The following is a 13786-nucleotide window of genomic DNA, read 5'->3' as shown; positions in this document are numbered from 1 at the left end:
TAACTATCATGGTTAACTATTCCTGAAATTACTGTCATTGGTAACTATTCCCAAAATTCTTACCTTCTCTGAGTCTTCACAGGGCTTTGTCTATCCTCTTGATGTATTACTCATATTTTTATAACTCTTCTCCACAATTTGGTTGGTTATTATCCACCCCATCATCAGCCCAGAGACCTCACTTTCTCCTCCAATAATCTTTTTTCAGATGGTGGCACTGATACCCACTTATATCTACTGCCAGCTGAAGCTGGCCTGGTTCTGCAACGTTTTTCTCCTTCTGACTCTATAGACTTATCTGCCACCATTCCTGCCTCACCCTGAACAGCTGGTGTCACACCAAACTGCATGCTCCTCAACACACGCTTCAACACTGCTCTCTTTCCTATCTCTGGCATAGGCTCTCTTTTGCCTTGAATTATCTTCCCAGTTCTTTGTCTGGCTTAACTCCTTTTCTTTAAGACTTAGCTCCAGTATTGCCTCCTCCATGCAACTCCCAAGACAGTTCAGAGGCCTAGATCCAGTGCTCCCATGATACCTGGAGTATTTTGTGGTTGTCCTATCGTGATAATGACCTGCTGTGCTCTCCCCGCATGACCTTGAGTTCTAGGACAATGTCTTCAGTCACTTCTCATCTAAAGTGTGGATGTGCTTTGCACATGGGGGGGTATTCAAGAAACACTGAATGGCTGATGTCATTAAATAGATAATGGATAGATAATGACACATTGTGCGTATGATGGGTCACCATGCAGTGCTTACTGATGTGTTCTTTTAAACGCTTTCATGAAATTAATTCATTTAAACTCTATGACAATCTTATAAAGTCTCTACTATAATTATCCCCATTTTATTGGTGAGAAAACTGAAGCAAAGTGAGGTTTAAAAACTTTACCAGTGTTACACTGTTAGTAATTAAAGACACCAAGTTTAGAACTCAGAAGTCTGAGTCTGATCTCAAGATCAACATGTTCTTGACCCATATGCTATAGTACCTGTTCAAAGAAGGGTATCATAATAATAACCATATCTAAACAGACACAGAACATGTGTTCTAGTTCCAGGTTTACAGATGAGAAAGTTGAGGAAGGAAGTTTATGGAGAAGCAGTCGGGAGAAAAAAAGGTAGAAAGCTGAACTGGAAAATGAACTGGGGCACTGGAACTTGGGCGAATCTCTTATTCTCCCTCTTCATGTAAAATCAGGGCCTTGGGAACCTGTCTCTGCTTCCTTCCAGATCAAATATGCAATTTCAGTTAGATTTGGCAAACATTCATCCAGGGCTTATTGCATGCCAGGCTCCATGATATACCTTTATCCTTGAGGAATTCATCTTTTTGTGGGTAGACAGGCACAAATAGACAATATTTCTAGACTAGTTCAAAATGGACACAGTGCAGTGACATGGGTTGTTTTAAAGGAAACCATACCAACATAAAACGTTATTCAGAAATAAGTCGTTGGCCCCTCCATAACATCTTCCATCTAACAGTTGGCCAAAATAATGTCGTATCATCAAGGATCTATCCCATCTTCCCTGCAAGTCCTCACCCAAGCATAATCACCTCAGTTTACAAGTGAAGAAGCCAGTCATTAGGCTAGGTTTGCCTGTGGTCATGCAGCTCCCTGGTGGTATAAGCCACTGCCATCTCTGGTCCTGAGCCCTCTCCTGGAGCTGAAGTGAACTATGGGAGACAGGGGCATTAACTCTGATGCAGCTGCTGTTGGTTTTCCAGTATGGGTTATATGCTTAAATGGATTTGCAGATTTACAGTTGATTCTAGAAATTGCATCTAGTTCATTTCCAACTCCATAAGTAAGCTGGTTCACTTAAGGCAAACAGCATCCAATTAAAATGCATTCTGTAGAAGTGAGTGAGCAAGGCATTTTGCCCAACTCTTGACTTATTAAAAAAAGAAAATCTTATCAGGGCAACTTTTCAAAGAGCAATCCCATCACCTCATTGTGTGATGAAAGAGTTAAAGTATGAATGATAAAATATAATGTGAAAATATACTCTGAGGCCAGGTGTAGTGGTTCACATCTGTGATCGCAGCACTTTGGGAGGCCTAGGCAAAAGGATCACTTGAGCCCAGGAGTTCGAGATCAGTCCAGGCAACATAGAGAGATCCCAACTCTACAACAAATGAAATATTTTAAAAATTAGCCAGATATGCAAGTGCACACCTGTAGTCCCAACTACTCAGGAGACTGAAGTGGAAGGATCACTTGAGCTCAGGAGGTAGAGGCTGCAGTGAGCCACAATTGTGTCACTGCACTCCAGCCTGGGAGACAAAGGACAGAGGAAGATGCTGTCGAAGAGAAGAGAAGGGAAGGGGAGGGGAGGGGAGGGGAGGGGAGAAGAGAAGAAGGAAGGAAGAGGAGAAGGAGAAGAAAAGGAAGAGGGGGAAACAAAGAAAATATATTCTGAGAAGCAGCCTTGTATAAGGGGGGGTACAGGCTTCAAGGTCAGGCTAAATGGGTCTATATCCCTTTTCAACATCTCACTAAGCTGTGTGACTGTGGGCATGTTCCTTAACACCACTTTGCCTCAGTTTCCCTATTTGTACAAAAAATAAATAATATCTGTCTTTCAGAGTACAGTAAAGGTTAAAAAAATAAACTATTAAAAAACATTTTATTAAATTCTTAATGATTCAGAGATTGATTATTTCATTAGAAGATCATCATGCTTTTTCCCTGTCTTCCTGTCTGCCCACATCACAGCTGCTTGTAAGTTATTATTCCATGAGATAAATAATGAGATAAAATTTAATTCAGATGGCGTATGAAGAAAAGTGGAAACAGGATAGGCACTGGAGTCAAACAGGCCTGAACTGAGACTCTGAATGACTTTGGGCAGGTTATGTAACTTCCCTGAGCTTCACATTTTACATGTGTAAAATGTGGATAATCATATCTACCTTCCAGGCTTCTTACGAGGATTGAAATATGTGTGTATGTGTGCTTGTTCACTCTCTCACACACGTTCAACTCCTAGCACTATGATGGGAGAATAGTAGGTAAGGGGAAAAGGACTGAATCAGCTCCAGTAAGAAATATAGCACTTGGCTAAACTAAAGCTTCAGCATCCATCACAATTCATTCTTAAATAATCTTTACTTCCCCCGGCTACATTACTAGCATGGATAGCCAAAAGAAGTCAGCCTCGCCACAAAGTCCTTGCATCTGGGGCCATTAGATCTAGTTTCCTCCCTTAGGTACAGCTTCAGTGTCAACTGAAGTAGGTGTCGCCAGGCATATGGGGACCCAGGCTAGCAATTCAAATGAGTGGGGGCAGCAGGCAGACCTCTTGGGGATGTTCAAGAGGTGCAGAAGCAAATGAAGCTATACCTGACACTCTATGACATACTTTGCACACAGTGCCTTGCAGTTCCAAGAGTCAGGGAAACCCAATCAGAGACTAGGGTGCCCTTTTTTCTAACCACTACCTCCACTAGCTAGAAGGGGGAGCTCCAGCTGTCACAATGGCAATGACATCAGTCGACCAGCTGTACAGGATCACATCTTTGGAGGCAAACAGCACAGGGAACATTTTCATAAGGAGCCTTTCAGCAAATTAATAAGCTAGAGGGTCACAGGATGCTGACAGTGAGATGACACATGCATTTTTACATAAACATTTGGACTTCATGTTTCTAGTTCAAATATTTTATCCACAGAGATGTATGAGTCATCTCCTCCCATTCTTCCTCCCTTCACTCTCCTTTGAAATAAAGACTATATAGAAGATGACAACTTTCTGAAGGAAAACATGCAAACAAAAGACAAAAATCCAAAAGTCATATTAACATACCATAAAATATTTGAATATTTGCTTGGACCCCTGGAGACCCACCACATGTCATCCTCAAAGTAGCATGCAGAGATTTATTTTGTATCCTTTTCTACTTCCTGAATAATGTTCCCACTCAAAGTGAAAGGATTCCAATTTCATGGCAGGCTAGAGGATGTTTTTTTCTGAAGCTCCTTACTTAATATCACATTGCGTACAACAAAACATACCAGTCAATACCAGTATTATATTTCACCAAAATTTCTGTTGAAGAAGAAATCTTCAGAAAAGGCTCCCTCTTTGCATAAAAGGAAGAATTTTTTAAAAATTGACATTAAAAATCAACTCATTCTGAATTGCTATTTTTATATGAAACTTTCTGCTATAGACAAAATGGAAAATCAGAGTTTCACTTTATCCAACATCATCCATAAGAAAAGTGTCATACACAGAAGTGTTCTTTTTTCCATAAGCCAGCAGCATTATTAAAAAAAAGAAACAGAAAAAAAAAAAAAAACTCTGGCATCACTCTTCAATATTGTTGTCTAATTAAATGGCAATGGAGTGGATGCGTAAAAATATGCATTAGAGGTGTGTAATGTGTAATGTGAAGAAGAGTAATCAAAGCCATTCAACAGGATTTAGGAAAGGATTTCAGCTGGCAGCTTACGAGACAGGAGCATATAATTTTGCTAATTTGAAATAGGTATTGTAACGTATAAACATTACTGCTTTGCATATTTTAATGAAAACTGCTTCTACACCAAAATGGATCCTTTAGCTTGAACTCTCTGCATACCACAGAGCCTCTACCTATTATGAGTTCAGCATAAATAAGGAAGACACGCAAGCTGCATTAAAAGAATGGTCACCTCATTAAAATAGGTTAAAACCAAGCCCCTATTCCAAGCTACTGTAACACCATAAAGTAAGCCTGATGACAGGTGTTGTATTAAATTTTTATACTGCAATGAACTTGTACTCACACAAACCAAATCTGCATGTTTCCCTTGATATACACCTGCAACTTGTTAATTCAAGAACCTTTATTAAGAAAGTATAAATTTAGCAACATCTATAGATTTATAAAGCCCTTTAGCTTGCTTGAGAATGTAGAGTAAATGTATTTGGGGTCTTATTTGCATGGTTTGCAAAGACATGGAAACTAATGATGACTTTTTTTCAAAACCATATGTTTGAAGATAACACAATTCCACAAATTGATGTGCGCACATTACCTAGACTTGGAGCTAAAACAATTGAGAGAGATTTGGGTCCTGCGTGGAGCTGAGGACGTCACTTACCTGCCAGCCCGCTTCTCGCTGAAGTGCTTTTTTCCAGTCTTCTTCCAGCCTTGGGGAGGTCTCATCCATTACTGATGCTGCTTGCCCAAACTGGATTCGCCAGTGGCTGTTACTCTCTCTCCTTGCAAGCCTTTACCAAAGCAGCAGCCAGGGCAGTTCAGGGGCCGACTGTCGTGAAGAAAATGCCATGCCAGAGGATGAGGGATCGGGCAGAAAGAACCCACCCAGGAACAAATTTGGGACACATGGGGCTACCCAGACAGCTGCCAACTGGCCAAGCTGAAGGCCAGCTCAGCCATCAGGCGTCTAGAGATTAGGAACAACCAAGCTCCAAGGCCGGTGGACAATGGGTCATTCTTATGCTTCTGGTGTAAAGGTCAGAAGAGGGAAGTGTGCAGGCTGGCTCTACGCTTTAGAAATATGCATTTCAATGTGTGCTCCTGTCTTCTCCTTGATCCAAAACACACACACGCTCACATACACACACACCAGAATTTGCATTGTTCTGCCGGGTTGCAGCAGTGGGCTGGTGTATCCTAGAAGAAATAAACTATTTTATATAGTAGCAACACATTTCATTTGAATACATCTCCCCCAAAAAGCAGCGTATGAATCACTCAGCAGCCAGTGAAAATGAATAATAGCAAGTTCCTTTGGGTGAAGATAGACTGATTCCCATAGTTGAATTCTGAGCATCTACCGTCCCGCCCTTCCCCCGTAAGATGTTCTGCAGGCAGGCGTTTCAGTCTGACCATGGGCCTCAACCTCTTTTCCAAATCAGTATACAAAATGACCATAGGCTTCAGTTTAAATGAACTTCTCAAAACCTAGAACTGAAACCCAGTCACTGCTTTGATGGCACCTCACATGCAGAATGATACTGTCTCCTGATATTATGAATTGGCCTTCACCCCTAGAGATTCTTATTTAATTGGCCTAAAATAGTGGCCAAGACATTGGGAATTTTTTTAATGTTCTCCAGATGCACCCAGGGTTAGAATCACAAAACTCGGTGCAGAGTATGATTTAAGATTTCTCTGATGTACTCACTCATCTGATGCCCAAATCCTCATGACCCTGCCTATGTACTCATCCAAACAATGCCTACACCATCGAATACAGTAAGTTCACTACTGCCCAAGACAGTCCTGTTTCATGGCTGATAATTTTTGTCCAAAAATGAATTGATATCTTTCTCCCTACAACTTCTACCCATGGATGTGCTGCTTCTTAATTCCAGAAGGAATGAGACTAAACCCTATCCCATAGAACAACCCTTCAGAGACGCAAAGATAGTGATGCCCCATGCTCCCAAACTTCTACTAAAGTGTCTAATTTCCAGATAATAAAATATTGTTAGGTGCTTCAGAAAATGATATAAGATGGTTTCAGGTCACTTCTAGATTCTAGTTTCCAGCCTCAAAATGTATTCTATAATTTTCAGTGCTCACAGAAGTGACCATAATATTCTTGCTATGATCTATCATTGCACACATAGCCAAATAATCACATGCCTTGTTTGAAAAATTGCCACAATATCAACCAAAATCATCATAATAAGAGCAACTAACATTTACTGAGCATGGACCTACATGCCCAATGCTGTGTTAAGTGCTTTATTAACCTTGTATAGCTTACACTTTACATTCTATAAAGTCATTGTTATGCTCCCGATTTACAGATGAAGAATCCAAAAGAGATAAAGACACTTGCCTAGGTGATGAGGCCAAGAGTTAGCTCAGATATAACTCCAAAGCCTACTTTATGCTAGTTGATACTCTTTCACTTATGAGATCCCATTGGCTCTTTTGACAATCATACCTCATTAATACAGCACCTCGGTCAATTAGGACACTTAGGTTTGTTCTTATCTGCAGATTATAAAGGGAACACGCTTTATAAACTGTAAATCGTCATGCAAACCTAACTTGCTGTTATTATCCTTTTAGTAATCACAAAACTGTGCGTTCCACCTCATCTCTAGTAAAGCAGACATATGCAAAGCGCTTTACTTGCTCATTCCTCCCTTTTCTGAGAATATGCAGATGACTCTCAGATGTTCTTCTGAGGTGTAAGAGACAAAGGCCAGAGGAGCAAGTTTCAAGAAAATTTCCCCAGAGACTAGTCTCAATGGAAGCCTCACCAGTCACATGGTTCTTTCTCCATTTCCCCAAAATCCTTATCAACAGCCTCCCATAAGGACAACTGGGAGCAATTAGTTTTACCATTTAATCACACCATCTGCAATATATTTATATCTGTTCTTATGGAAAGCAACACACGAGTAGTTAGAAACATAGTCTTTGAAGTCAGACTTAGATTTGATTATCAGCTCCATTATTTTCTAACTCTGCTTCCCTGGGAAGGTTAACTGAGCTTCCCTGAGACCTAGTTTCCATGTCTGGAAAGAGGAAGCATGTGTTATCATCTTAGGCACATTATTGTCCACCAGTATCTGGTTTCCCTATATTTCCAGGCCCACAGCAAGATAGCATTTCCCTAATCCCCTTAAAATCCAGAATAACCACATGACTTGTTTTGTCCAAGAAAATGTAACAAAGTGGGTATTAATTCCCCGGGGGTGGGGGGGAGTCGATCACAGGCACTTGATTCTCAGCCTGTTCTTTCTCTGCTGTAGTGACTGCAGACACATGTGTTGATAAGCCGTGCCTCCACACACAGGCAGACAGGAATGCTGAGCCTGTTCTCATGGAGAGAACAGGTGCCTTGGAGAGTCACCTGGACCAACAACAGGCATTATATGAACAAGAAATAAGCATCCACTGTTATTTGTTACAATATAAGCTATCTATCCAGAGCAATACGCTTTGCAATACAGAGTTGTTCTAAAAATCAAATGAAATAATGTAGTTAAAACATAGATCCCAGGCACTGGGTAGTCCTTCAATATTATTTTAAGTAGCTTCCATTATAGGCCCAGTCTATTCTACCCATGCCTCTCACACTCCACTATTTTCTCTTCCTTTTCCAGTCTTGACTTCTCCTGTTCATAAGATACTAACATTAAGTATGGCAATTTCTAAAGATGATGCAGAAATAGGAATTTTAAAAAGAAAGTGGAAAGTACTCAATAATGTAGCGTGCCTTCGTCTCAGAATCCAAACTCAGAATAGCATGACTTCCATGCTACTGATCACTTAGCAAGGAAATTAATGAAAGCAAAGTGAAGCATCAAATAATAAATGTAGCTCGGTATGAATTCAATGCTGATAAAACAAAGTACGTGTCTCCAAATTGTAAACATAATGAGAACATCCATGAATACAGGAGCTTATTAAATGGCATAGCTTTTATTCACTGTTCTTTAATCAAGCACTAAAAAAAGAATAGGTTTTTCTTCTTTGTTGAATGTTTTAATTAAATGAAGGATAAACTATAAAGATCAAGGAAAGTATGAATAATGACTCTGACCAAATCATGACACTGACATTTCAAGAACTCTGTCTTTTATTTCAAGCTCTTGTGCTTTTTAACATCACACAAACTTGAACTTGCTCTAGGACACCACTAGGAGATTCTTTTTTTATTTTTTGTGCTTTCAAATGCAAGTGCTAATAACTATGCCCTGTTCTATGTGTTTTCCCCCAAAATGTATGTGAGAGTCCTAACCCCAGTACTTTAGAATGTGACTCTTATTTAGAAATAGGGTCTTTTTTTCTTTATTATTTTTTCTGAGACAGAGTCTCGCTCTGTCACCAGACTGGAGTGCAGTGGCGTGATCTGGCTCACTGCAACCTCTGACTCCCAGGTTCAAGCAATTCTCCTGCCTTAGCCTCCCGAGTACCTGGGACTAAAGGCACACACCACCATGCCAGCTAATTTTTGTATTTTTAGTAGAGGCAGGGTTTCACCATGTTGCCCAGATAGGTCTTGAACTCTTGACCTCAAGTGATCTGCCCTCCTCAGCCTCCCAAAGTGCTGGGATTGCAGGCATGAGCCACTGTGCCCAGCCAGAGATAGGGTCTTTACAAAAGGAATCAAACTAAAATGAGGTCGTTAGGGTGGGCTTTAATCCAATATGACTAATGTCCTTATAAGAAGGGGAAATTCTGGTCACAGAGACAGATGTAGACAAAGAGAAGGCCTTGTGAAGGTGAGGGCAGATGCAGGGTGATGCATGTACAAGCCAAGGGAGGCCATGAATTTCCAGCAACCACCAGAATCTAGGATGTAACAGAATACCTCCGTCTCGGTAATGTATGAAGAACAGAAACTTACTTCTCGCCATTGTGGATGCTGGGAAATCCAAAACCAAGGCACTGGCAGGTTCAATTGTCTGGTGAGGGCTGCTTTTCTGGAGGGCAGGAATGCTGTGTGTTCGCTTGGCAAAAGGGCAGGTGACTGAACTGTGTGAAGCCACTTCTATGAGGGACTTCATCACATCCATAAGAAAGGTGCCCTCACAGCCTCAACACCACTTAAAGGCCACACCCCAGTACTGTTAAGTTAACAACACTTGATTTTTAGAAATGATCTATTCATACCATAGCAGGCATGATATGGTTTGGATTTGTGTCCCCACCCAAATCTCACATTGAATTGGAGGAGGGGCCTGGTAGGAGGTGATTGGATCAAGGAGGTGGAATTTCCCCTTGCAGTTCTCATGATAGTGCGTTCTCAAGAGATCCTATGATTGAAAGGTATGTGGCACTTCCATCTTCGCTCTCTCTCTCCTACCACTATGCAAAGGAGGCGCTTGCTTCCCCTTCCCCTTCCACTATGATCATAAATTTCTTGAGGCCTCCTAGCAATGCTTCCTTCCTGTTAAACCTGCAGCACTAAGAGTCAATTAAATCTCTTGTCTTTATAAATTACCCAGTCTCCAGTAGTTCTTTATAGCAGTGTGAGAATGGACTAACACAAGGCATGAAACAGATTCTCTCTCATAAGCCTTGGAAGGAATCAACTCTGTCAACAAACAGTGTGATCTCAGACTTCTAGCCTCAAGAACTGTGAGACAACACATTTCTGTTGTCAACGCCATTCACTTTGTAGTGCTTTGTTACCGCAGCTCTAGCAAACTAATACGTTCTGAATTAAAAAATAAAATAAATTTTGAAATAAAGTAAAATTCATGGCAAGAATGTAATATTTAAGTAGAGTAAACTAGGTACCTTAGAAAAACTTCTAATCTACCATTTCTTGCCTCAGAATAAACAAACACACTTTCAGTACGTCAGGAGTGTGGGCCTGCAGTCATGCATCTAAGCTGCTGGTACCATGTGAAAATTAATATCAAGTTGATGCCAAAAAGTAATGGAAAACCTTTTCATTACCTTTTCCCTCAAGATAAGCAGCATATTAAGAATATGCTGACTAATAAGAAATAGGGTTTTAGAATTTGTAACATTTTCCTTATGAAAGTTTATATATATATATATATATAAAATGAAAAATCTATATAAAATACATCAGTCAGTCCTCCCTTGATTTAAAAAAAAAATCCTTTAGCTTATAGAATAAAAATGAGTTGAGCCAGGCACAGTGATCACTCCTGTAATCCCAGTGCTTTGGGAGGCTGAGATGGGAGGACTGCCTGAGCCCAAGAATTTGAGGGCACAGTAACCTATGATGGTGTCACTGCACTCCAGCCTGGGCAACAGAATGAGACCCTGTCTCAAGAATGAGGATGTGGAAAGGCGGTTAAGACTTCATTGTAAGAATCAAGTGACTAAAAAAATATTTTTCCAGGTGAATTAAAACATGCACGTCACAGTGCTAAATGCTGGTAAAAGATGGCACTTTACCCTGCTCTGTTAGATGCAGATATTCAATCTAGAAGAGAAAACAAAAAGAAGTTTGGAGTGGAGAGAGCAGGAGGACTTTGAGAAAAATAAGTGCAGAGCTAAGGAGTCCCCAGGCATGGAAGAAATGAGATGACCTTTCACCTACCCATGGGATTTTGTACACACTTTCACTTAACAGCTATGATAGAATTTTTATGAGTCCCTACTGCCCACATTATACATTTCCACTTTAACTTCACCTCAACTAAACCTTCCTAGACATGAGTAGGGCATTTTTCCCATAAACTTTTACTTCTGTTTTTGTTTTTAAGTGGCCTTTTTCCCCATTAGATGCTAAAAGGTATTTACCTTCAGAAATTTGCTTCACCAACAAATTCTAGTCATGTATTAAACCCACACTACTGGAGGTGGCTGTACGATAACTACATAATAAAACAAACTAAAGCAAACAAACAAAAAATCTGTCCTAAGAGTGATAAATCTGAAAACTGTGAATGCCTGAACTGCAGTCATTGTATTTTGGAAGGTGGGGAAATAACAGAATTGGCTTCCTGGTCGCTGTTGCTCTGGAACAGTGATGCTCACCATTCTTCTCTCTGTAAAATAGCTAGCCTTAACTACAGTGACACCATGACTTTATGGCCAATGGAACTCCTGTGGCTGATGGAATGAAGACATTCTGGTCTGCTTGTGTCCTTTGGCTCCCATGTGCTAACTTGTAGACTCGCCAAGATTCATTTGCATTTGTCCCAATCCTGTTATTGCCAATTGCGCCTGTTAATATAATTACATGATTCAATTAAACAATTATATCTATAAAATCTGAGTTTGAATAGAAAAAATAAGTTGTTGCTTTCATGAAACAAGTCAAATGATTTGGAAAGAAAAGTTACTCTTCAAAAAGTTGTTATTGAAGGGCCAGGAATCCTAAAAGCCTATATGGACTCTGTACTCAGGTTGTTGGACATTGTCTTTAAATTCTTGATTCACTTTAAAGAAATTAAAACTGAAATTTGTAGAGGTTACTTTAAGGCTATTGCTTACCCAGGAAAAAGTTCAGAATTTCACTTTGTGGACCAACATTTAGAGAAAAGGCCTTGGCTCCACAGCAAACATAGTGGTAAATAAATGTGTATTTATATGTTTTAAGCAAAAGACAAATGTTTTGTGTCTGTATATAATTTATGATTTCCCAATTTAATCAGTTTATGTGATTAACCAGTGAACTACCATTTTCAATTGTATGGATTAAGAAAGCTTCTATTACAAAAAAGCACATAATTAACCAGGAAGAGCTTTTTCTTAGCCTACACATAATGAACAGAGATAGAAAGCAAAAGACTCAATTATTCAAACCAAGAAACAGAATCCATTTCAATGCTTAAATGTACTTATATCACTTAAGTGAGAAATAACCTGGCTGTCACTACAAACATTAAATGTTGTATAAATCTGAGCCATGTAGATGCCAATTAATTACTATATGGCATTACTATGTCTTTCTATAACTGTGTAATAACACAAACTGACTATGATCAGAAGGGTTTTGTAGACATTTATTAATGGAAATCAGATGATTTCATCCACAGTGTCTAAATTACTTTGATATGTTTGAGCCTGAAGCAAAACAATGTAATAAAAAGCAACATATAGATGAGAACCTCAATTTTTCTCTACATATGAATCTGTCACTGATTTGCAAAGAATCAAATATAAGTCCAACCAGATGAAGACATTCAATACATCATCCTTCCCAATTCAGTATAAAAATAATATTGGCCTTTCCAGTATGTCTATATCCTGTTCCTGACTTTGTGATATGCTGGGCATCAAGAGAGCCCAGAGACACAGAATATTGCCTTAGCAGTATTAATCCCAGCAGAGATAAATTACAGAATACTTTCTTTAAGGTTTCCTTTAAAGACTATCTAAAGTCATAAGCCCCCAGAAATAATCAATAAACTAATGAGTAGAGTGGAAACACGGATCTTATGAGTAGGCTGAGTGAAAAACAAAACTGCTATACGATATATTTGAGACAATCTGGAAACTTCTTCCCCTCATTCTCCCACCAAAAAAAAAAAAAAAATGTGTCCCCACCAGTATAAAAATCCCACCAGCCATACATTTTGATTTTAAAACCTTTTCTGTCATTGTCTATGAAATTCACACACTCCTAAGAGTAGGTAGCCTGAAGCTTTATCTTCTGACATTGTATTACAAGTTATTTTCCAGTTCAGCTTGAAGAGTAAGGTTCTCTGCACCCAGGCAAGGAACACAGACGGGATGAAAGCAGGCTTAAAAGAGGCTCAATGATTCCCTGTTTAATAAATGTTGTTGGGAAAACTGGCTAGCCATATGCAGAAAGCAGAAACTGGATTCCTTCCTGACACCTTACACTAAAATTAACTCTAGATGGATTAAAGACTTAAACATAAGACCTAACACCATGAAAACCCTAGAAGAAAATCTAGGCAAAACCATTCAGGACATAGGCATAGGCAAGGACTTCATGACCAAAACACCAAAAGCATTGGCAACAAAAGCCAAAATAGACAAATGGGACCTAATCAAACTCCACAGCTTCTGCATGGCAAAAGAAACAGTCATTAGAGTGAATTGGCAACCAACAGAATGGGAAAAAATTTTTGCCATCTACCCATCTGACAAAAGGCTGATATCCAGAATCTACAAAGAACTAAAACAGATTTACAGGAAAAAAACAAACAAGCCCATTCAAAAGTGGGCAAAGGATATGAACAGGCCCTTTGCAAAAGAAGACATACATGAGGCCAACAAACATATGAAAAAATGCTCATCATCACTGGTCATTAGAGAAATGGAAATCAAAACTACATTGAGATACCATCTCACACCAGTTAGAATGGTGATCATTAAAAAATCTAGAGACAACAGATG

The 13786-nt window shown here is 39.5% G+C and overlaps 1 protein-coding gene across 1 annotated transcript in view; it reads right to left on the bottom strand.

Moving 5' to 3' along the window:
* The window catches only part of PPARGC1A (PPARG coactivator 1 alpha), a 297516-nt gene extending 292243 nt beyond the window's left edge, over positions 1-5273 (bottom strand). The window contains exon 1 of the mRNA XM_017509808.2: positions 5100-5273. Within this exon, the coding sequence (XP_017365297.1) occupies positions 5100-5168 (69 nt within the window). The 5' untranslated portion in view covers positions 5169-5273. The remainder of the gene's footprint in view (positions 1-5099) is intronic.
* Positions 5274-13786: the final 8513 nt, after the last annotated feature.

This window comes from Cebus imitator, unplaced genomic scaffold (genome assembly GCF_001604975.1).
Source record: "Cebus imitator isolate Cc_AM_T3 unplaced genomic scaffold, Cebus_imitator-1.0 Scaffold422, whole genome shotgun sequence".
Lineage (NCBI taxonomy): Eukaryota > Metazoa > Chordata > Mammalia > Primates > Cebidae > Cebus > Cebus imitator.
This window is presented reverse-complemented; position numbering and strand designations above follow the sequence as displayed.